Consider the following 20307-nt stretch of genomic DNA (forward strand, 5'->3'; position numbering starts at 1 on the left):
TCGGATCGGGCAAAGGCAGATCTTCGATAGAGCTTGCGAGCTGCACGATGCGTCATGGCCGTTGCAGATCCCCACAAATTCGCCGACGCAGCTAACTGCTGCTGCTTCAGGATCGTCTTCGTAAAAACGACATGTCCATTGCGACATTTGAGAAGTCAGACCGTTCTGTGCTGCGCTGTGAAGTTGGACTCGCTTCCGACTGAGCTCGACGTGGTCGACTGATGCTCGGCTATACACGCTCCGCGGTTCTCGATCTTTGCCGAGTCTGAGAATGTGGAGAAGGAGGAGAGGTTCAGCGATGCCAAGAATGGGCTTGTTCGTCGACGTCGGTTCCTCGAAGACGTATAGGAGGTAACACCAACACCTTTTCTTCCCCCATTGAGACCCACCCTCAGGACCCACATCTCCCTCTTAACTCAAGGCAACATGTCTGAAGTAGGCAAATCTCGACAGATCGAGCTTAACTTTCCCGACGAAGAACTCGACCGTCTGCAGCGCAAGCTCGACGATGCTCGTCTGCCCGATACCGAGATCACCGGCGGACTCAAGCCCTGGGAGTACGGCACAAAGCTGAGCAAGCTGCAAAGTGTTCTGAACGACTGGAAGAGCGGCAACCCCAAAGACAACCACGGCAAGCCGGTCGGCACCCCTGGCCAAGGAGTCAAGAAATGGTGGAAGGCCATCGAATCGGAGCTCAACCGCTTCCCGCACTACATGGTGCGCATCGAGGGCATCGACATCCACTACCAGCACTTCAAGTCCTCCGTTCCCGACAGCGAGGCCAGCACGCCGGCGATCCCGTTCATCTTCTCTCACGGCTGGCCAGGCTGCTTCACGGAAGCTCACCACTTTGCAGCCCGCCTTGTCGAATCGAAATCGCCGCGCTTCGAGGTCATTGTCCCCAGTCTTCCTGGCTATGGACTATCTCAAGCACCGGGCAAAAAAGACTGGTCGCTCATCGATACGGCCCGTATCTTCGACACCCTAATGACCTCGGTGCTCGGCTTCAAATCGTACATGGCGCAAGGCGGTGACTGGGGCTCGCTGGTGACGCGTTTCCTGGCCAACCACCCAGCGTGCAAGATCGCACACATCAACTACGCGCCTCCCCAACCGCCCAAATGGAGCACTCCACTGATGACGCTGGAACACTGGGGCTACAAGGGTGTCGCTCCCGCGGGGCTCAAGCTGATGGGCTACCACCCACAAGGAGTGCTCGGAGTCCAACGCACTTTTGAGTACCTCAACCAGGGCAGCGGCTACGCCCAGATCCAGAGCACCCAACCATCCACCATCGGATACAGCCTCTACGACAACCCCGTCGGAATCCTTTCGTGGATCATGGAGAAGTTCGATGCGTGGTCCGATCCGCGCTGCGCCGCTGTCAACCGGTCGAACTCGGACATCGATCCGCGCTCTCACGTCACCGACGAGACCGTCCTCACCGTCGTGATGATCTATTACCTCACGAACACGATCCACACGAGCTTCTTGAATTACAAGGAGTCGTTTCACTTCTTCGTCAAGCCCGACTGGAAGTTGTGGGACCAGGCCAAGGACAAACCGTTCGGGTATACCAGCTTTCCGTACGAGCTGGCGGCAGGACCAAGGACCTGGCTCAAGAACTACAGGCTCAACTGGCAGTACTACAAGATGCATGATTTCGGCGGCCACTTTGCTGCGCTGTGAGTACGAAGAAGCGTCAAAGCGAGTAATGAGCACCCAAGCTGACCATCTTGTTTCACTTTTGACTTGAACCCACGCAGAGACAACCCAGATGCGCTGGTGGAAGACATGCAAGAGTTTGCCAGCCAACACTGGCCCGGGCTCTGATGCTCAGACCACACGATGACCGGGAGTCATGCAATGAGAACTCGATGTTGTACATGTATCTTGTGCGTTTGGTTTGAGTCGTAGTGCCGATCCGTGCATGATGTGAGTCCTTCGAACTAGGATGCGTTGACAAAGTTCCTCGCCTTGATCGACTGCTTGTTCTCCCTCCTTAGCGCCTTTCTTCTGACCTTCTCGTCTGCCGCGGCTTTTTCCATCGCTTTCACCTTCTGTTCCGCCTCGCTGAGCTCCGCCTGTTGTCCCGCATCAGCATCCTTCGCCTCCTCCCCAGCCTCCCCGGCCTTGGCCGCACGCTCAGCCGCCTTGGCCTCCGCCTTCTCCTTCGCCAGCTGTGCTGCCCTCAGGATCTTGGACTGCCTCTTCTGCGCCGCTCGTGCTTCACCTTTTGACATGCCCGCCATCTCGATGGATGCGAGCGACGAAGATGCCGCGATGGAAGGGTCCTCGAGCAGCTTGAACAGCCACGGTGGGTATTCGGCGTCCTGCAGCGCTACAGGGTCCGCCTTGTCCTTGAAGATCGAAACACCTTTCAGAAGTGTGCCGGGCGGTGCTGCGGATGGGAGTGATTGTGGCTCGGAGGATGTGTTGGAAGTGGAGGAAGAGGAGGAGGCGACGGCTGAGGCGGAAGCGTAGGTGCGCGCCGAGGGGGCGACGCGCAAGGTGGAGCATGTCGCTCGCATGGATTGTGTTGCCGCTCTCATTGTCGATGCGATGTGTACGAGGTGTGACCGATCTGGTTCCAAGTGTGACTTGATGCCGTCAGATGGTGAGATTGAGGACGAGAGGATGCCCGAAAGAGTTCGTGAGACACTTGAGAAGAAGTGCGAAAAGAGTCGAGCCACCAAAAAGTGCGAGGCACGTGACGGCAGAGATTTGACCCCGAGACTGCAGGCTTCGATCTCACAACAGCGCGCAAAAATTCGCGCTGAGGGCTATACACGATCATGGCTGTCGACGTCAAGGCCACTGGGCTTTCCATCACGGGCGGTGGAGGCATCAAGCGTGCTTTCAAGGTCCAGTTCATCAGCAGTGTGGCGTCGGGGCGACTTTGGGCCTGCCACCTTTTCCTGAACACGACAGCAGACTTCTTCATGGCATACTTTCCGGGTCACGGATGCTTCGGATTGACATAGAGATTCGGCTTGAGGTACTTCTGCAGAAGGCTCTTTCACGCTCGAAATGCGGCTGGAAGTCAAGACGAGGTGATCTGCTTTGCGTACCGCAACTTCAAGCGAGGCTTTATACGCGCCAAAGGAGCATTGACGGCATGAGGGAAGTAGGGTCTCTGGAACACGCTGCTGTGCAGCCAATGACCGAGGCGAAGGGCGGTCAGGTGAATGGGATGCTTTTTCTGCGAGTGCTGCAGCCGGTGTTTCCTGTCGGCAGGGCTGGATATCCCTGTTGGGCGAATCGAGCCTCGCTTTGAGAACAGGTAGATGGCGGACTTGACCATGAAGGACTTGAGACTCTCCTCTCGACGCTGAGCGGTAAACAGCCTTTCGAAGAAGCAGAGCAAGGAAGCTCGCGCTGCAACCGCCTTGTCTACGTCCTGTTGCGCGTGGGGCTCGGAGTTATCGTCGATGACAGCCTCCTGATCGAAAAACTCGGCATCGTCGTTGTTGTCGTCGTCGATCTCCTGAGCAGCATCAATCGCAGCATCGATCGCTTCGAAGGTCTTCTGCATCGCTGATCGGTCGATCTCCCTAGTCTTGGTAGTTGCGCTGGACGATGGCAGTATAGAGCTAGCCTCACCTTCGTCACGGCCATACTCGAGGTCACGAACGCTCTGACGAAGTCTCTCGAGCGATCCCGCTGCCCAACTGGGCAATCCGTCCTGTCTGCTGACGTGGCTGTTTCAAGGTAACTCGATGAGCCTGAGACCGACTGCTGCCCGGTAGGGCGTATGCTTCGTCCTGATCGATGGCGATTATGGCTTGAGCAGCGTGCATCTGATCACGGTCGATCTCTGCGGTGTCGTTGCCAACGACCTTCTCCGACTTCGCCTTTCGAGATTACCGATGGTGGATGTGATTCGCCTTGTGCACGATCTTGCGGGCATCCTTCTGAGCCTGCTCCGCATCCTCCATCAGCTTCTGAGCTTGTGCTATCTCTTCTGCTGTCTTGAGCTTGTCAATCGCAGCGCGAACCTTCCTCTTCACGTGGTACCAGCTGGTGAAGGACCACGAGAGGCCGGTGGTTACGTGGAGCTGCTGTGAGAGGCTGTTGAAGCGATCGGGAGGCTAGCTCAGCTCGGACCTGAGGAGGCGGTGTGCCTCAGCGAGCGTTTTCTTTTGGCTTCGGGCCTTGATCTGCTTTCGACGGCTGGGTTGCGCCGAGATCTTCGAGAACGAGTCGTTCCCCTCACCCAATGCAACGCATCTGTAGGCAAGGCCGCTAAGCTGATGCAGATAGTAGAGCAATCAACTAAGCTGATCCTTGAGTGACTGTCCTAGACGCTCCCCCGAAAGGAGACGCATCAGATCTGTCTAGGGGACCGGAGCGTTGTAGTGTCTGTCGAGGATAGACTGATCGTAGCCGAGAGCGAGCAGGCTGCTGGCTTTCTGCGGGCCGAAACGGATGCTGATCTGGCGCGCAAGGTCGTCGCGGACAGGACAGGAGCCCGCTATTGGCAAGCCGACCTTCGAGGTGTGATCCTCAGACCTCGGCAGGCAGTCTGGGATGACATGGGTGCGACATCGCCAGGACAAGGAGCATCTGCAGATGAAGGATCGAGCACTTGGAAGACGTCTCCGCTTCTGGTCCAGCATGTCTCGACAAAGCTTTGTCCCAACGCGAGGCTCCTGGCTGGTCTCATTTGTCGTTCACAAGCTTCGCTCGCACTTTGGGCTCACGGGCACTGAACACGCACTGGTGCCAACACGATCTGCTTGCCCCGCTTGCAAGAGCGCGAAGTTCTCTGAGCGGACACACACGAGACGGAAATAGTGTGCTGCCGCAAGCAGCTGCGAGACCAGAGCTCACCGTTGACTGCTGACAGGGCTAGCCCGTCTCTCGAGGGAAACAGAACATGTTCATCAAACAGGCAGCCGTGTTCATGCAATGCGTTGACTGACTGCGTGTCTATTTCTAGTTGCTAGAATGAACTGCAAGGGAACAACCGAGCGGGCTGATCCAGCGTGGGTACTGACTCAATTTGTCGAAGCAGGCGATGCTGAGGTGGTTACCGATGATGACGCCTCCTTGGCCGCACTGTGTTGCCTCTCGAGCATCTTCTTCCTGGCCTCCAAGATCATCTGCTCCTTTCGATCCTTGAGAAGCTTCGCCCTGGCTTCCGGTGTCGTGGCCCAGCTACTCGGACTCCCGTGAGAGCTGCTGCTTGCATGCGAGTCTGGCGTGCCTGGAACGTCTCCGGCGCTCACGATCCGCGACTGCAGGCCATACCTCGAGATGAGATTTGGCGACTTGCTCGGCGTGCTGCTGGTTGATGCGGAAGCTGAAGCTGCGGCATTTGGCGTAGTTCGATTGTTCTGTGCCCGAGTTGCTGCCGTATTGGACGGGGTCGATGGCTCGGCGGTACTGAAGAAGCCAGCTGGAGGCGAGGGCAGACCGCCCTCGTTCAAGATGCGTTCACAGGTAGCTTCAACACTACCGGAGCGCTGAAGATCGTATCGAATCGATGCATCTGGGATGTGTGGGAAGAGCGTCTTGACCGAGTCGATCATGTGCTGTGGAACCTGCCGTGAACGAGCCGTGTTGATGGCTGGTGCTCGGTTGCCGCCGTTCGAGCTGTTGTTCGAGCCGCCGCCGAAAGCGAAGCGCAGGATGGACCAGAGGACCACGATGGCCAGGATGGCTCCGAGACTGTCGTTCATGTAAAATGTCTGAGACTGCTCGTACTAACTCGGGTGCAGAAGAAAGTTGCGGAGAGGGTGAAGCCGCGATTGATGCCGTCGATTGTGATTCGAGCGGGAGACCGAGAGGAGAAGCAGTGCGAACCGGTCCTGTGCGCTCGAACGGATGCACTCGAAAATGGTGCTACCTGGGGAGTACGCCGATGCACTCCTGAGGAGACTAAAGAGGTGTTCGAGTATGTCTGGATAGCAAGCCTTTGCAAAGTTGGCTGATGTGCTGGAAGGAAGGACTGGCAAGATAGCGGAGAAGCTCTAAATTGTGGAGCAAGCGAGCAGGGAAGACGGCCTCTTGCGGGTTGTGCGTCACTGACTTGATTGCTTTGCTCCGCGGCTGCCGATTTCAGACGATCCCGCAACATCGTTTTTCAAGTCGGGGAGTGTCAGATCCTGCAGAGCCACATACAAATCAATCCGGCCGACTTCGTATCACAAGCACACCCTTTCGAGGCAGGTTCGCCCTTCATGATGAGCGCAGACATCATTCGAGGCTACGCTACAAAGAGCGGAGACGTGTCTGCAGGCAGTACAGCTCGACAAGATGCACTCACTGCCGTTTGAGGTTGTGTACGCACGGAAGGACATCGCTTCTGAGCGCTCTTTTCGCCCGAAATGGCACGCGTGCTCCACGGAGCGACGCCAGACCGGAAAAGCCGGCCAAGCGCTTGCCGGCCAACAAAGAGCTTTTTGGTGACACCCTCTTCCCCACCTTCGGCTGTTCTCCTCCGCATTGTTCACCCCGCTCTCCACAAGACTGGCCAGAAGATATATAGCAAGGGTCGCTAAGACCAGAAGACGACCATCCTGCCACTCGTTGCCATTCTCTGCCCAAAATCTGACCCAATAACATGACTTCTGACGACTTTCGCCCCGCCGACCTCTTGCCGTCGCTGGAGCCTCTAGTGCAGGCCAAGCGACCCGACGTACTAACACTTTCACCGCGCATCGCTTTCACTGCTCCATCTCAGGATTCTGCCTCGCCAAAGACGCAGCAGTGGATCTCCACAACACACGTCTACCCTGCAGCATGGCCTCGATCGCACGTCCGTTCGGCCAAGTCAGACATCTACGAAGCCAACATCCCGAATAGCTATGGTCTCGGCCCCCTGCCCTCGGATCCGCAAGCGGCAAAAGCCGAACAGAGGCGGCGAAGAGAGGTCGACTTTGACCACTGGCTCCAAATTTGCGGAGGCAAGGAGAAGGAGGATCAGATCAAGCTGATGCGCTCGCTTCGGGAGGGATGCTCCAAGTCCGGACATACAGCCAGAATCACAGAGGCGAGAACGGCGAACGAGGTGCAGCTCTGGAATACTGTCAACCGCATCGTCCCAGCTGCACTCGACCATGATGACGCGCCAAGCGCGAAGGCAAAGGATACGAGGGAAGGCATCACTCTGATTATGGCCCACGCTAACGGCTTCCACAAGGAGATCTTCGAGCCTGCGATAGAAGCGTTCATCCAAAAGCTTCAGGGCGAACAAGTGCGCGGCAAGTACAGAATAGACGAAATCTGGGTGTTTGATTGTACTCATTCTGGTCAAGCTGCGAGCATCAATCGTGACGTGCTCGGAGATGTGATCAACTGGGCCGACCACCCGCGAGACGTGCTCAAGTTCCTCGAGCACTATCTGCCCGAGACACCTTGCGACCCCTCCGCACCTCCGACGTGGCTTCCAACATTCCTTCCCTCGCACAAAGCTTCGTCACCGAAATCGAAACGGCGACTCATGGGGCTCGGACACTCGTTCGGCGGCGCTTCGCTCACCTTCCTGCTCCACGCTCGACCGCGCATGTTCGAAGGCCTCATGCTCGTCGACCCCGCCATCGTCCACTTTGACGACGAAAAGGAGATCGACATTCCCTTCTTCGCGCCGCTCCACGAAGTCCCGCTCGCTCGAGGCGCTATCGCACGCAAAGACACCTTCGACTCGCTCCCGGACGCAGAGGCCTACTTCAAGTCGAAACCCTTCTTCCAAGCCTGGCACCCGCGCGTACTTGAACTGCATCTGCGATTTGGCCTTCGACCATCCACCATACCCGCAGCGCGTGCGCTGGCGTCAGAAGACCTGCACGAGAACGACCTCAAACGCACGCCGCTCGAGCTGAACAACACCAAATGGCACGAGGCCGCCGCATTCTGCTCGACTTGGATGAGCATGATCGGTAAAAGAGGCATGTTGACGACGGATCATGGCGCTTGGATCGGGTTCGTCAACATGAAGGGCGGCTTCAACAACAGATCGCTTGCCGCGGACATTGATGCGTTGGAGCGCGGGGTCAGCTTCACGATCGAGGGAAACCATCTCGTTGCTCAGGAGGAGCCAGAGGCGTTGGCTGAAGCACTTGTCAAGGTGCTCGAGACACAGTCGGATTCGCAGAAGCTGAAGGAGGAGAAGCTGCGTAGACAAGTAGGGAAGACGAAGTTGTGATTGCAATGAACATTCTAAGGAAACGTCGGATGATCTGCACGAAGTGAACGCTCACTTCAGGAGCTTCGTGGCTTTTGCAGGCTGAGTCGCATCTGCCTGACGGACTTTGGAGAAGAGCAGCTCCATTGTCTCCGGTAGGGGCCCCAAGCTGTTTTTGAACTGCTCGAAACGATCGGGTAAGGCATCCAGAAAGTAAACCTGCAACTGTCCGCAGGAGAAGGTATCCTTAGGTGCCAGAATCATGACCTTTCGGAACTTTTCGATAAGTTTGGCTGGCTCAACCTGCTTATTGCGAAGAGTCCGCACTTGGGCAAGCAACGTAGTATATGGGTCTTGGAGCTGGAACTCGTTCAAGAACTTGGAAAGAAAGATATTCCAGGGGATTTTGGCTGAATGTTGAGCACGAAGCGCTTGATACCACAGCTGGTGCTTCCGATTCAAGTTTGAGCCGATGTGTCGAGACCAGTCCTCCTGATTTTCCCGGAACTCGATAAGCCGCTCCACACAGCTGCGTAGCCACTCGACGGGTAGATCCTCAGCCGCAGAGTCGAAGGTTGGCAAATAGATGTAATAGGCAGAAGAAGAGGCATTGCTTGTCGCTTTGATGTTACGTAGCCATGCTGCGCTCGCAGAGTCTCGGTCCGGCATGGAGGACGATATGGATGATTCAGACTGTGGTGCAGCCCTGGAGTCTGCCATCGCATCGAGTCTCTCTTCGAGCAGGATTGTACGATACTTGAGGCGCATGATCGAAGCCTCAAGTTCTTCGATTTGCTCCTGGAATGCTGCGGCTTGCTTCCGAAGAATCGCGTCCACCATACTGAGAAGGCAAAAGCTAGGGAACGCCTGACTCCCTCCGGAAGCAATTGGTATGGAACTTGACGGAGATGGAGGAGACGAAGACAGATGATCTTCCTGTCACACGAACTAATGCCTTGGAGCTCCTCTGCACCGCATGCGAACCCAAAGGCACCGTGCACAGTGTTGCGTGCTACCTGCATCAAGATGGTCAGGAGGTCAAAGCGAAAGTGCATGGCTGTCAGCTAATTTGTGGTCTATCATATATCACTTAGAAGAAGCCAGAGCTCGAGACACAGTCGGACACGCAAAACTTGAAGGAGTTAAAAATGCATAGACAGGTCAGGAAGACAAACTTGTGCGATGGCCCACGCTGTATCATGCGTATCCAAATGTGCTGGACAGTAATGCCCAAGCACTTGATGGACGGAGCGTTCTGCCCAGAGGCACGTTACTGACGTGGCAAAGTTTACAAATATATCCAGTTTTGGAGCATGAAGCGCTCGGCCTTGATGTCCACGATTGTGAATCGAAGAGGCAAGAGCGAATCTTCACTCGTTCCGAGTCCCAATCATACTGTCAATCTCATCGACTACCTGATGCGTGTCGGGCGAGCTTGAGCCAATCATCTCCATGTTGGCCGCGTCTCGGAGACGTCGCCTCTCGGCCAGCATGTCTAGCTGGCGATGCGATTCGACGAAGAACAAGACGTGTCGGAAGAGCTCCTCCATCTCCTCGGAGGGATCCTCCCTTTCGTCGTAGTCGATCTCCCGGTTCAGATCAGCCGGCAGCGAGCGCCGAAAGAAATCCTTCAGCTTGTCCAGAGGAAGAAGTGCCGGAATGTTAAGACTGAGACGTCTGAACCTTTCCACCAGAGTCGTCACGTCGAGCTGCTGATACGGCAGGTATTCGAGCTCGGCCCATTGCTGATGGTGAGGAGAGCGCAGAAGAAATTCGGTGAAGAACTTAGTGTGAAAATGCTCCCACGGCATCTGTCCCACGGGATTGTCAGCGGACACGCTGTACCACCAGGTCTTGTGAGGGCCTTCGAAGGCCTGTGCGATCAACGTTGGCCAACGGCTCTGCTCGATCTTCCGGTCCATCAGCAGTTCGATGCAATTGCGCAGCCAGTTGGCGGGCAATTCTGTGTCGGGGTGTTTGAACGGGGGCAGCTGTGGCACCTGTGCGTGGGGATCTGCCTCGTACTTGACTCGTAGACGAACAATCCACATCGCTGTGGCAGGGTATCGATCGTGGTTGGGTTCGTTGAGATATGGAAGCTCGTCTTCTTCTTCTCGACCCTGTCCTTCCTGCGTGGAAGAGATGCTGGTGTTCTGGCCACTCGACGCCGGAGGTCGCAGGCCTTGGCGCTCTACTAGAGCGCTAAGCTCGATGACCTGCCGACGCAGGTCTCCAACTTGAGCCTGCAGAGACTGCTCCATGCTGAAGCCGATCAGATGATGCAGCTGCGAGACGCTTCTTAGAAGCGGGAGAGGAATGAGAGATCTGTCTCAAAGCGAAGAAAGTGCCACCTGTCCCTTTTCATTTTGCACACAAGTTGCGTGCTCAGTCGAGGCTTTTCTTTCTGAAATGAAGTCAAGTGTGACTATAGAGAGGACACCGAGCAGCAGCCGAAAGGAGGCTTGTGGGAATCACATCAAAGTGGGTTGAGTCGAAACGCCGCGCCTCAAGCAGGCCGGTACTACCCTTTGAAAGAAGAGCTCGTCAACGTGACAGCGAGCCAGACATCGCCACACGCAAACACTCATGTCCACAAAGGCACAGCTTCTTAGGCGAAGCCTGCTGAGGGCTCATGAGTCGTGTCCGACGAGCCTTTCGCTCACGTTGTCAAGATTTTCACGTTTGGACGACGGTCGAGCTTGGACCACGTCGCTCTCGGAAAGGTCTGCATCTCGTCAAAGTTCAACCCACTTCTGCGTACAAGATGCGGGCATTTCATTTCCTTGCATGAAGCTTTCTCTGCCGCTCTTCTTCCTCGTGAGCCCTTTCTTGGACAAAACTAGTCCAGTCCACGATCGCAATCGTGCTTAACGAGTCGAGTGGGCGAACGCCTTGTTCAGGTCTGTGACACAAAGGAACGCGTGTTTGTCAATAGCGTCCCTGGTCGCTTCGACTTCAATACGTTGGGATCTCTTTTGTCTCTCACTTCCAATCACCTCTCGTACCTCAGAATCAGGTCAAGTCTCCACCATCTTCCCTCTTACCGACTCTTGGGACAAGCCGCTTTCATCACTCTATGTTCGAGCATCATTCAGAAAACTTTGGGCCGATCCGCTACGACAAGGATGATATCACGACATTCAACTTCGAAGCCATCTTCGAATTGCTTCAACAACCGAGCATCAGCAATGAAGCCATATCGGAGATCGATTCCCTGACAACCCGCTGCTTCCGTCGAGCCGATGAGATACTCGACGCATTCAATGTCGACATGAGCCAGAACCTAACGATGTCCATTGGACCCGACATCTTTGTCGACGGCTACTCCTTGCAGGCATGGACGGATCTATTCGTGGAGACGATCGTCATCGTAAATAGTCTCGATCATGTCAAAGAAGCGCAGCAGCGCCATGCGACTGTCGATCCATCTGCGCTGAAGCATTCCCTCATGGCTGCGGCAGTCGAGCTTGCGACCAATGCGATTCCAGGAAGACCTGCAACGCCACCGGTTTACAGCTCTGCTGACTTCGACTTCGACAGGATCGTTTCGACACTGCTGCTCCACGACCAAATTGGAAGTAATAGACAACAGCAGCCCGTTGCCAGGTCAGGACTCGGGGCGTTACAAGGAGCGCAGCTCATCGCGTGGACCGCACGAAAGGCTTCCGAGGACGGAGTGTCCTTCGCCAGCAGCCTTGTCCACGAACCAAGGACCGTCATCGATCTGACCATGGACAGCAATGGTGAAGAAGACGCGATCGAGACTAATGCAATCGAACTTGCAGCTGGACGGATCGCAGACGGCGCAAACGACGACGATGATGCCTTGGAGCGGCTGATAAATCGAGATCTCCCCAGCGTCTTCACAGCAGAAGACCGCAACACCTACATCAGCTCCTACCACAACCACGTGGTTGACGATCATCAATACGACCACACCGTCGCGCACCCTGGCAGTGCTTCTCCGCTTTCGGACCAGCAGCTTCTCTGGACATCCGATGAATCATCCAGTTCAGCAACGTCAGCCTCGACAGCGAATCGCAGGCCTGCCTTTATGCCTCAAGAGCGAGAGAGAATCTGGTATCGTCACGGGGTTCCCTGCGAGTACTGCCGATTCTTGGGAGTGGAGTGTCTTCCTCCGGACTTTGACTCTCGCTTTGTCTTGTGCAGAAGGTGCGATGATGACGGCATCATCAATCCAGAGTGCAATCGGAAGTTCTGGCTTCAGGCCGGACGAGTCAGAAAGTGGGCAGCCGCCGTGCACGAGGGCAAGTCAGAGCTGGAAGCCGACTGGGTCGCGTACGGCCACAATCAAGACTACTTTGGAGTGGCAAAGTTCGACAAGATCACCGATTACTCTGCTGTGATGCCCAACGAGGCTTCTTCTTCGACCCTTGCTTCAATGCGTTAGGCCGTGATCAGCGGTTGACTGAGCTGTCGATTGTCTCAAGTCCATGGTATTCTCGACGTTACAATGCATCATGCTAGGCGTCCCATGGCAAAGCGGTCGTTGTACGAAGCGTTTCGACACGTGGAGAAGCCGAATTGGAAGGCGAGTCACCGCTGCTCGCCTGTCATGCCGCATAAACTCGGGTCAACCGTAGGACTTTTCGGAGTTTTGTTCGGCTCAGTCCTTGATAAAGCCTAGCCGAAGGGTTCTTCCTCTGACTCGAAACCGACGGCCGGTCTTGCTTAACTATATCAGGACCCGTCCTGAGCCAATCGACCTTCTTTCCTCCAATCACCAACTCATCAAGATGCTGTCCCTCAACGACGAAGAGGCGCTGCAGCGTCTTGGACCCGTCGTGCCCACCGAGCCGGCGCAATTCCCAGCTCGCGTCACGATCCCAGGCCAGTACATCGACCTCGTCCCGCTCAGCACCGACCACACCGAGGCGCTCTATCCTCTCGTCGCGCTGCCCGAGCACGAGCGACTATGGGACTACATGCTCGAAGGACCTTTCAACGGCGATCGCGAACTCTTTGTCGCCTACATGTCTGCTCGAACATCCAACAACAACAACATGGTCTTCTGGGTCATTGTTGACAAGCAACCCGCCTCTTACTCGGCACCCACCATCCTCGGCATCATCTCGTATCTCAACATCAACCCTAAGCATCGCACCATTGAGATCGGCAACATTCTGTTCTCGTCACTGCTTCAACGATCGCGCAAGTCGAGCGAGGCGGTGTTCCTCATGCTCAAGCACGCGTTCGACGATCTAGGATACAGGAGGGTCGAGTGGAAGTGCAACAATCTCAATCTCCCCTCGAAGCGCGCGGCGACAAGATATGGATTCACGTACGAGGGGCTCTTCAGGAAGATGCTCGTGTTGAAGGGGAGGAACAGGGACACAGCTTGGTTCTCGGTGGTGGACGATGAGTGGCCGCAGAGGAAAGCCGCGTTGGAGGCGTGGTTGAGCCCGGACAACTTTGATCCGCAGACGGGGGCACAGATCCTCACGTTGAAGCAGGCACATGCCAAGTTTGGGTATGCGGTGCCAGAGTCGTTGCAGATGCCTGCGGTGCCGTTGTAGAACACACGCGCGTCAGCCATACAGATATGGGTTCAATGTATCGATGTTCGAGAGATCAAGCCGTCTTTGAGTGAGTTCCGCTTAGCGCCATGCTTTCGACGATGGCGAGAAGCGCTAATGCCTGGCCGTAAGGCATCGGTGTGATAGGAATCTTCCGGTAGAAGTCGAGATCGTGTCCCATCGCGGTGCCGAACGACGTCTGCTGAACCTCTCCGTCCTCCGCAATCATGTCGACTACGCCTTTGAGCGCTCTGTCCGCCATCGTCTTGTACTGCTCTCTCTTCTTCTGATCCTTGATCAGCCCGAATCTGAGCGCGAGGTATGCACCGGCAGCAAAGCCAGCAGTGGCGGACGACTCGACGTACGAATCATCGTACTTGAGCAGTGTATGCCACAGCCCCGTCTTCTGATCCTGCAGGGGCAGCAATGCATCCAGCTGCGCCTCGAGTGTACCGATCAGATGTCTTGCGAAGAACGACCCCTTATCCGCCAGATCCTTATCCTCCGCACCCAAGATGTGGAAGAATAGTGGAATGGCCAGCGTAATCCAGCAGTTTCCCCTTGCCCAGTGTGCGCCTGCAAAGTGATGTCGACCCTCGAACGTCCATCCGTGGAACCACAACCCGGTCTTTGGATCGTACAGATACTTGATATGTAGCAAGAACTGATATTTGGCCTCCTCAACGTACCGCTCGACGCCCAGCACCTGACCGATCTTGGCGAGGGGTAGGACGGTCATCATGAGTGTGTCATCCCACAGCTGACCCTCGTTTTGCAGATCGTAGGTGATGTGTTGGAACCCGCCCTCTTCGGTCTTGGGTAGGGCGTGAATCACCCACTCTGCCCATTCGATCAGCATCTCTTTGTACGATGCATGGGAGAGGGGGTCCAGCTCGTAGACGCATGCGAGCGAGAGGAGGGCCGCCATGGTATTGATGTTTTTGGTGGTGCCACCCTCACGCTTGCGATTCGCAAACCAGTCGTGGATGATCGAGAGGGAGGTAGAAGAGGAGGTGAGTGTATGATGCTCGAATAAGGCGAAGAGCGCGACGCCGTGCGTCCACTCCCAGCCCGCCCAGCCTTTTGTATCGATCACACGACCGTCCGCGAGCGGGAGAAGGAAGGCGCCATCCGGATCTTCGTTGTGAAGGAGCTTGTGGATGAGCTTGTCGACCAGTTGGGAGGCTTCGCTGGTCGAGAGCGGGGATGTTGTATCGGTCGTCATTGTGGCAGGTGGTGTTCGGAAGTGTCAGGGAGTGGTTGCTGATGGTGGTCGAGATGCCAAGGAGGACACGTGCAGGTAAGGCGGAAGGACAGAAACTTGCGCCCGACCGTGATGATGCTGATTTGATCCTCAAGAGGTCGTCAGGTGATGGCAGAGGGCTGATGAGGTCCCATTTGGGACGATGAAAGCCGCCTTTTGAAGTGACTGACGTTCGAAGTCGAAGTCGAAGCATGAGTCGGCCCCCACGTCTGCCGCCGATTCCCCCGCGTGGTGTTGTTCTCCCCCACTCCGATAAATTCGCCTGTCGCCCTTACCCCACAGAATTGCGCTTGGAGGGTCTTGCCTTGCTCACCTTCACTAGCTAGGACGCCGGTCTGTACCGATGATTCGTGATCTAGAAGACCTCGTACTAATCCATAGTGAGGAGTCGTCATTTCACTGCAATGAGAAGCCATTACAGAGTCGTACAGGAAAATCATCAGAAGCGTACAGGAGTCCGTCAAGGTGACTAAAACGTGAGCCTGGCGGCACCGCCCGCCATCGCAAACGCACTGACACCCACCACCACTGCCACCATTCTCCACCCCTTCACCGCGTCATCCACGACCGACCTGCCGCCCGAACTCTGGAAGATCGCACCTGTACTAGCGTCCTTATACCCCGCACCGGTCGTCGAGACATCCGTATAGCTCCCCGGTTGACTCGGGACCACCGTCCCCACGTCCCCATTAACACTCGCTACGCCGCCGAGCAATGCACTCCCTAGCCCACAGATGCTCCTCAGGTTGCTCACCACCTTGTCCGCACCCGTGCCCTGCGGATCCGTCCCTAGGTAGTAGCACTGGTCGGTGCGCTGGAAGCAGTCGAGACACTGCGGGTAGACCGATTGGAAGGTGTCGGTGCATGCGCAGCGAATGACGTTGATGTACGCGATCGGGTCGTTGAAGATCGACGTGGCGTTGGCGAAGACCGACGAGGCGCCCATACAGGATGAGAGAGAGGAGTATTGCGCTTCACATTTGGGGCACGAGGGAATGTCGGATGGGAAGCGAGGTGGACCGAGAGATGAGAGTGGGACAGAAGGCTGGTCCTGACGCCTGATGGGAGTAGGCATATGGTGAGAAGAGTAGATCTCGTAGATCTCGTCCGAGGTGGAGCGAGCGTTGATGGTCGGGATACGAGGCGCGGGCGTGGGCATGAGCGATCGCTTGACGGCGACTGGCGGTGTACTTGCAGCCTCGACGATGGGTCGCGCTTGAGCCATGATGTTGAGAGCGCTGATGATCAGAAGCACCGTCAGCATGAAGGTGATCGACATCCTCGAACCACTCCTCGTCCTCAAGTGTATCATCTTGATTACCCCGATGTCGTCGTGAAGAGTGCAGAGGGCTACTTGCTTTTTATAATGCGGGGCGAGGGATGTTGTTGGATCGTGGAAGGCTCGTAGCGGTCGTCGTCAGCAGTCGGTGGCCGCCGATGGCAGTAGTGGTGATCAAGATCATGGCAGCATCCAACAAGAGATCAACGACTCGTAATCGACACAGCTCGACCCTGTGCTACATGCGAAGCCCTCAGGGGCTCTATTTTGGGCTCAACTGCATAAGAGAAAGCTTCGACACCAGATTCAGGGTTCACGATTGGTGATGAACGCTGCGCAGCTGCAATGATGAGAGCCACGAGACCGGGCAAGCTGCTGCGCACGCACGCTCGAACCCCTGTCCGACGCTCCTGATGCAGGTGCAGGCGCCGGCATAAGTGACACTGAGACTGACATGCAGCTCCACCGTGCGCCTGCACCATTGCACTCGAAGGCAGTCAGAGGAGTTGATGAAGCGGCTGCGCCTGACCCCTGAGGCTCTGACTGCGAGCCGACCCGTCAAAGTCGAGGAAGGAAGCTGGACAGGGGCTGGGCGCACTTCCCGCGGCGGCTCTAACACTTTGAGCCACGAGATCGGGTGATCCAAGCCGGATCTGCGAGATGGAATTTTTGACGGGCTCGCTTCCAGAAAAGGGTCCCTTTGGCTCCTTTTGCCTCTCTCATTCCTCTTTCGGTCGTCACAACCACCTATACCAGCTCAGTCCGGAGCAGCCTGCGATCTGCGGACTGGTCGCACCGCTCGACATCGAATGTAGCCGTGTCATGGCAGATGGCGGCTCGCAAGATGGTCGACCTCGAGCGCTCACCATTGCACCTTCCACCCAAGCGACCGCATCGTTCCTGACCACCCTCGACAGGATCCGCACGACGCTCGCACGCACGTCGCACGACGAGAAGCTTCTTCGAGACGATGCCTGGCCGGCGATCTTGAAGCGCGTCCATGCAGCTCTGGATACGGGCAAGCCGATCACGGGAGCAGGACCGAACAGAGGCCTGCCGATGGAGATCGTATCGCAGACGCTCAAGGCGAGCTGGCATGTCGATGGCACCTGGCCAATTGGGCCCAATGCGATGCAGCTGTTGGAGGAGCACAGCGTCGAGAAGGCGAGGGCGGAGAAGGGACCTGAGGCGAAACAGGATCCTACTTCGGAAGACGTCGCGCAAGCATACCGGAGAAGAGGGGTCGTGGTGGACGAGGCCAAGGTCGTGGTGGACGACTGGTGAAGGACTCGCATCACACACATGACGGACAGCAATCAGCGGAAAGAGTCGTCCCAGCTTTCTCAGTGGGCCCCATTTCGGGTCAATGCCGACCTGAGCTGCCAGCAGGGGCACATCAATGCTCGAGCGTTTGGCCACACTCTGTATACTACGAAATGCGTCTATTGAAAACTGCAAGAGATCATGACATGGAAGCGAGAGTTACACAAATGCTGCGAGTATAGATGGAAATAGTCGGCGTCGCATCAAAGCCTTGCCTGTCTCTGCGCCTTGGCGTTCTGTCTCGCGAGCGGGTCCGCCTCACCATCCTTGCCGGCACCCGGCGCGCCGGGCTTGGACGACTTCTGTGGCGCCGACTTGTACTCTGCATTGTACGCCTTCATCTTGTCCGCCTTGGCGATGCCGCTCTCGTCCCTGTAGACACCGAGCTCCATCAACTTGGCAAAGACCTTGGCGAAGTCGTTGAAGAAGAGGTCCCTGTCGTCGGCGTACTTCTCGACCCAGGGGCGGAACTTGTCATCCTGGATGAGCGCGTAGTCGGTGGGGAGCATCATGAGGTGCTCGTCGTCATCGTCGGCACCGGGAGCTTTGGCGACGTACTGGAACGGTCCATCCCACTTCTTGGGCGACCACTTGAGCTTGAGCAGCAGCTTGTAGTATTGATTCGAGAAGCGGGTGGGCGAGTTGACCCAGGGGCCTTCGAAGCCGGAACGGTCCGAGTGGCATCGGCCGAGGTTGTGGGCGCCCGAGAGCGCGACGATCTCCTGGTCGTTGAAGCCCATGCGGTAGAAGATGAAGCGGATGTGGTCGGCACCTTGGGCACCGTCGGGGAGTCGACCGCGGGGTGGAAGGCGCGAGTCGTCTGCAAAGTCGGTGCGGCCAGGCTTCCACTGGATCTGAGGACCGCCCATCGCCTCGATAGCTACGGCACCAGCAAGCGTCCAGAGGTCGGCGTAGGTGATCCACGAGTGCTTCTCCTTGATGGGCTCGAGGAAGACACGAGCGTGCTGCAGACCGGCGTTGGCGGGGTCACCACCTTCGGCTTCGTATCGCATACCGGCACCGTTGGATCCGCCGGTGTCCGTCTCGGCGCAGTAGGTGCCGCTTGCGTGCCATGCGAGACGAACGAGGACGGGTCCCGCCGAGCCATCGTCGTACTCGGGCTGCTTGAGGACGGCGATGATGTCCTTCTTGACGGCGTCGTAGTCGGCCTGCTTGGTCATTTTGAGGATGTCCGGGAGGGTGTATGCGCGAGTGAAAGGGGAGATCAGGTTTGAGATGAGGTGGAAAGGGTCACAGAGAGCGTGGAGGATAGGTGACCGTGAGTGATGGTGTGATGGAAGGAAGGAAGGACTGACGGCGGCCTGCAATCTCAAAGGTGAACAACGGATGTGTGGGGCAGCCGGCAACCGGAGCGGAGAGGGAAGGCGAAGGTGCGAGAAAGAAAAAGTGACACAGCCAATCGAGGGAAGTGGATTTGGCGGAGGAGCTGCAGGTAGGGTTCTGCCAGCTCAATCAGGGTTCCGCAGTTGGCAGAGAGCACGCTGTTGAAAGCTCAGCCTGCAGCGGCTGCGACATGCAAGGCAATGAGTCTAAACGCAGTCGGGGTGATAGGGCGGGCGAGGGCGAGGACTGTGATTTGTGTGGAAGAGCGGCTTGGAAAGGCTTGGTGAGGAAGCGCAAGGGAGCGGTATCACCCGACTCGAGCCGGACGTGTCACGCATACACACTCGAGAGCTCAGTTGAGACTGAAAAGAGGGTCTTCTTCGCGCCTGTCTGCGGCTCAAGACGGCTCGAACCTCATCCTCTCAATCGCCTTCATCTGCATCACATACGACACCACCCCATCGGCCTTTTGAAAGCTTTTGCTTGTCGTTGATGCGCTGCTCCTCATCTGTTCAGCAGGCAATGATATAGTCAATCTGCTTTGGATCAAAGTGACATCAATACAAACAGGAAAGGCAGACCGGCCAAGTGGATGATCCTATCTTTGACACTTTGACTTACGTGAGCTTGAAATTTGTCGATCCGCCCTCGCAGGAAAAATTTCTGAGGGCTGAGCCGGTCAGTTACCGCATTCCAGATGGCTAAGCGAACATAATTCTCCTAGCCTGGTCGCGTCATACAGGGTCTACAACCACTCATTTTTGGTCATTTCGGAGAAAAAAAGTCCTCGTGATTCGCTTCGACAAAGTTGGCAGGCGAAAATGAATCTGGCTCAGCGGCGGCGCATGTGAATTCGTTATCTGCGCTGCTTTACATCCGTCAAAAGAGGCGATCTTGCTCATGCACGTCGATATCGATCTCCGGCTCCTGCTCTCGCCTTGCCGGTCAGTCTCTGGGATTCAATTGCTCTTCCCTCAAGAAGGCATGGCATGCCCCGTATCAATGCTGATCCGGATCTGGAGACACCTGGCAGTTGAGCGCGACTTTGTGACCATGAGGCTGTGGCAGTGGCTGCTGACTGTGGTGACTAAGATATTACTCATACCTGATCTTGAGAGGGGGACGATGAGGTGGCTGGCTGCGTCTTTGGACATCTCGGCTGGAGCTCGCGTGAAAACCGGCTTACGGTAGCCTCGCCGGACTGCCCTTCTCGCATGACCAACCAGAGACAGAAAATGATATCACGCAGGTCGGACCCTTGATCGGCAATTTTACGAGCCGGTCCCTGCCTGGGTCTAACAAACTTCTCAAAACCATTGTGCCAAAGAGGGAGGGAGCGTCGTTCTCGTCACGATCTGACTCGAAAGCACATCGGGTGAAGGGTATCATTATCGTAAGGAGTCGTGAACGTAGGGCTGGTGCACATAGAAAC

The 20307-nt window shown here is 56.4% G+C and overlaps 12 protein-coding genes across 12 annotated transcripts; 5 read left to right on the forward strand and 7 right to left on the reverse strand.

Annotated features, from left to right (window-relative positions):
• Positions 1-426: 426 nt before the first annotated feature.
• On the forward strand, positions 427-1833 carry PSEUBRA_003008 (Epoxide hydrolase, N-terminal; the record flags this gene model as incomplete). Its single annotated transcript, XM_016437376.1, has 2 exons — positions 427-1685; positions 1767-1833. The coding sequence occupies 2 exons, from the start codon at positions 427-429 to the stop codon at positions 1831-1833; spliced, it is 1326 nt and encodes a 441-aa protein (XP_016292876.1).
• Positions 1834-1949: 116 nt separating this feature from the next.
• On the reverse strand, positions 1950-2552 carry PSEUBRA_003009 (Ribosomal protein L37, mitochondrial; the record flags this gene model as incomplete). The annotated part of the gene is made up of 1 exon (XM_016437390.1): positions 1950-2552. One exon carries the CDS (start codon positions 2550-2552, stop codon positions 1950-1952), a length of 603 nt encoding a protein of 200 aa, XP_016292877.1.
• Positions 2553-3043: 491 nt separating this feature from the next.
• On the reverse strand, positions 3044-3535 carry PSEUBRA_003010 (uncharacterized protein; the record flags this gene model as incomplete). The annotated part of the gene is made up of 1 exon (XM_059464945.1): positions 3044-3535. The coding sequence occupies one exon, from the start codon at positions 3533-3535 to the stop codon at positions 3044-3046; it is 492 nt and encodes a 163-aa protein (XP_059321338.1).
• A 1465-nt stretch (positions 3536-5000) lies between these two features.
• PSEUBRA_003011 (Ubiquitin system component Cue) lies at positions 5001-5684 on the reverse strand (the record flags this gene model as incomplete). Its single annotated transcript, XM_059464946.1, has 1 exon — positions 5001-5684. One exon carries the CDS (start codon positions 5682-5684, stop codon positions 5001-5003), a length of 684 nt encoding a protein of 227 aa, XP_059321339.1.
• Positions 5685-6568: 884 nt separating this feature from the next.
• Positions 6569-8149, forward strand: PSEUBRA_003012 (uncharacterized protein; the record flags this gene model as incomplete). The annotated part of the gene is made up of 1 exon (XM_016437371.1): positions 6569-8149. The coding sequence occupies one exon, from the start codon at positions 6569-6571 to the stop codon at positions 8147-8149; it is 1581 nt and encodes a 526-aa protein (XP_016292878.1).
• A 1349-nt stretch (positions 8150-9498) lies between these two features.
• Positions 9499-10389, reverse strand: PSEUBRA_003013 (uncharacterized protein; the record flags this gene model as incomplete). Its single annotated transcript, XM_059464947.1, has 1 exon — positions 9499-10389. The coding sequence occupies one exon, from the start codon at positions 10387-10389 to the stop codon at positions 9499-9501; it is 891 nt and encodes a 296-aa protein (XP_059321340.1).
• An 815-nt stretch (positions 10390-11204) lies between these two features.
• Positions 11205-12539, forward strand: PSEUBRA_003014 (uncharacterized protein; the record flags this gene model as incomplete). The annotated part of the gene is made up of 1 exon (XM_059464948.1): positions 11205-12539. One exon carries the CDS (start codon positions 11205-11207, stop codon positions 12537-12539), a length of 1335 nt encoding a protein of 444 aa, XP_059321341.1.
• Positions 12540-12885: 346 nt separating this feature from the next.
• Positions 12886-13665, forward strand: PSEUBRA_003015 (GNAT domain protein; the record flags this gene model as incomplete). The annotated part of the gene is made up of 1 exon (XM_016437373.1): positions 12886-13665. The coding sequence occupies one exon, from the start codon at positions 12886-12888 to the stop codon at positions 13663-13665; it is 780 nt and encodes a 259-aa protein (XP_016292879.1).
• Positions 13666-13720: 55 nt separating this feature from the next.
• On the reverse strand, positions 13721-14890 carry PSEUBRA_003016 (Glycosyl hydrolase, family 88; the record flags this gene model as incomplete). Its single annotated transcript, XM_016437394.1, has 1 exon — positions 13721-14890. One exon carries the CDS (start codon positions 14888-14890, stop codon positions 13721-13723), a length of 1170 nt encoding a protein of 389 aa, XP_016292880.1.
• A 508-nt stretch (positions 14891-15398) lies between these two features.
• PSEUBRA_003017 (uncharacterized protein) lies at positions 15399-16154 on the reverse strand (the record flags this gene model as incomplete). Its single annotated transcript, XM_016437392.2, has 1 exon — positions 15399-16154. One exon carries the CDS (start codon positions 16152-16154, stop codon positions 15399-15401), a length of 756 nt encoding a protein of 251 aa, XP_016292881.2.
• A 714-nt stretch (positions 16155-16868) lies between these two features.
• On the forward strand, positions 16869-17492 carry PSEUBRA_003018 (uncharacterized protein; the record flags this gene model as incomplete). Its single annotated transcript, XM_016437383.1, has 1 exon — positions 16869-17492. The coding sequence occupies one exon, from the start codon at positions 16869-16871 to the stop codon at positions 17490-17492; it is 624 nt and encodes a 207-aa protein (XP_016292882.1).
• Positions 17493-17734: 242 nt separating this feature from the next.
• PSEUBRA_003019 (hem peroxidase, plant/fungal/bacterial) lies at positions 17735-18712 on the reverse strand (the record flags this gene model as incomplete). Its single annotated transcript, XM_016437398.1, has 1 exon — positions 17735-18712. The coding sequence occupies one exon, from the start codon at positions 18710-18712 to the stop codon at positions 17735-17737; it is 978 nt and encodes a 325-aa protein (XP_016292883.1).
• Positions 18713-20307: the final 1595 nt, after the last annotated feature.

The sequence above is a fragment of the Kalmanozyma brasiliensis genome (assembly GCF_000497045.1).
Source record: "Kalmanozyma brasiliensis GHG001 unplaced genomic scaffold PSEUBRA_SCAF2, whole genome shotgun sequence".
Taxonomy (NCBI): Eukaryota; Fungi; Basidiomycota; class Ustilaginomycetes; order Ustilaginales; genus Kalmanozyma; species Kalmanozyma brasiliensis.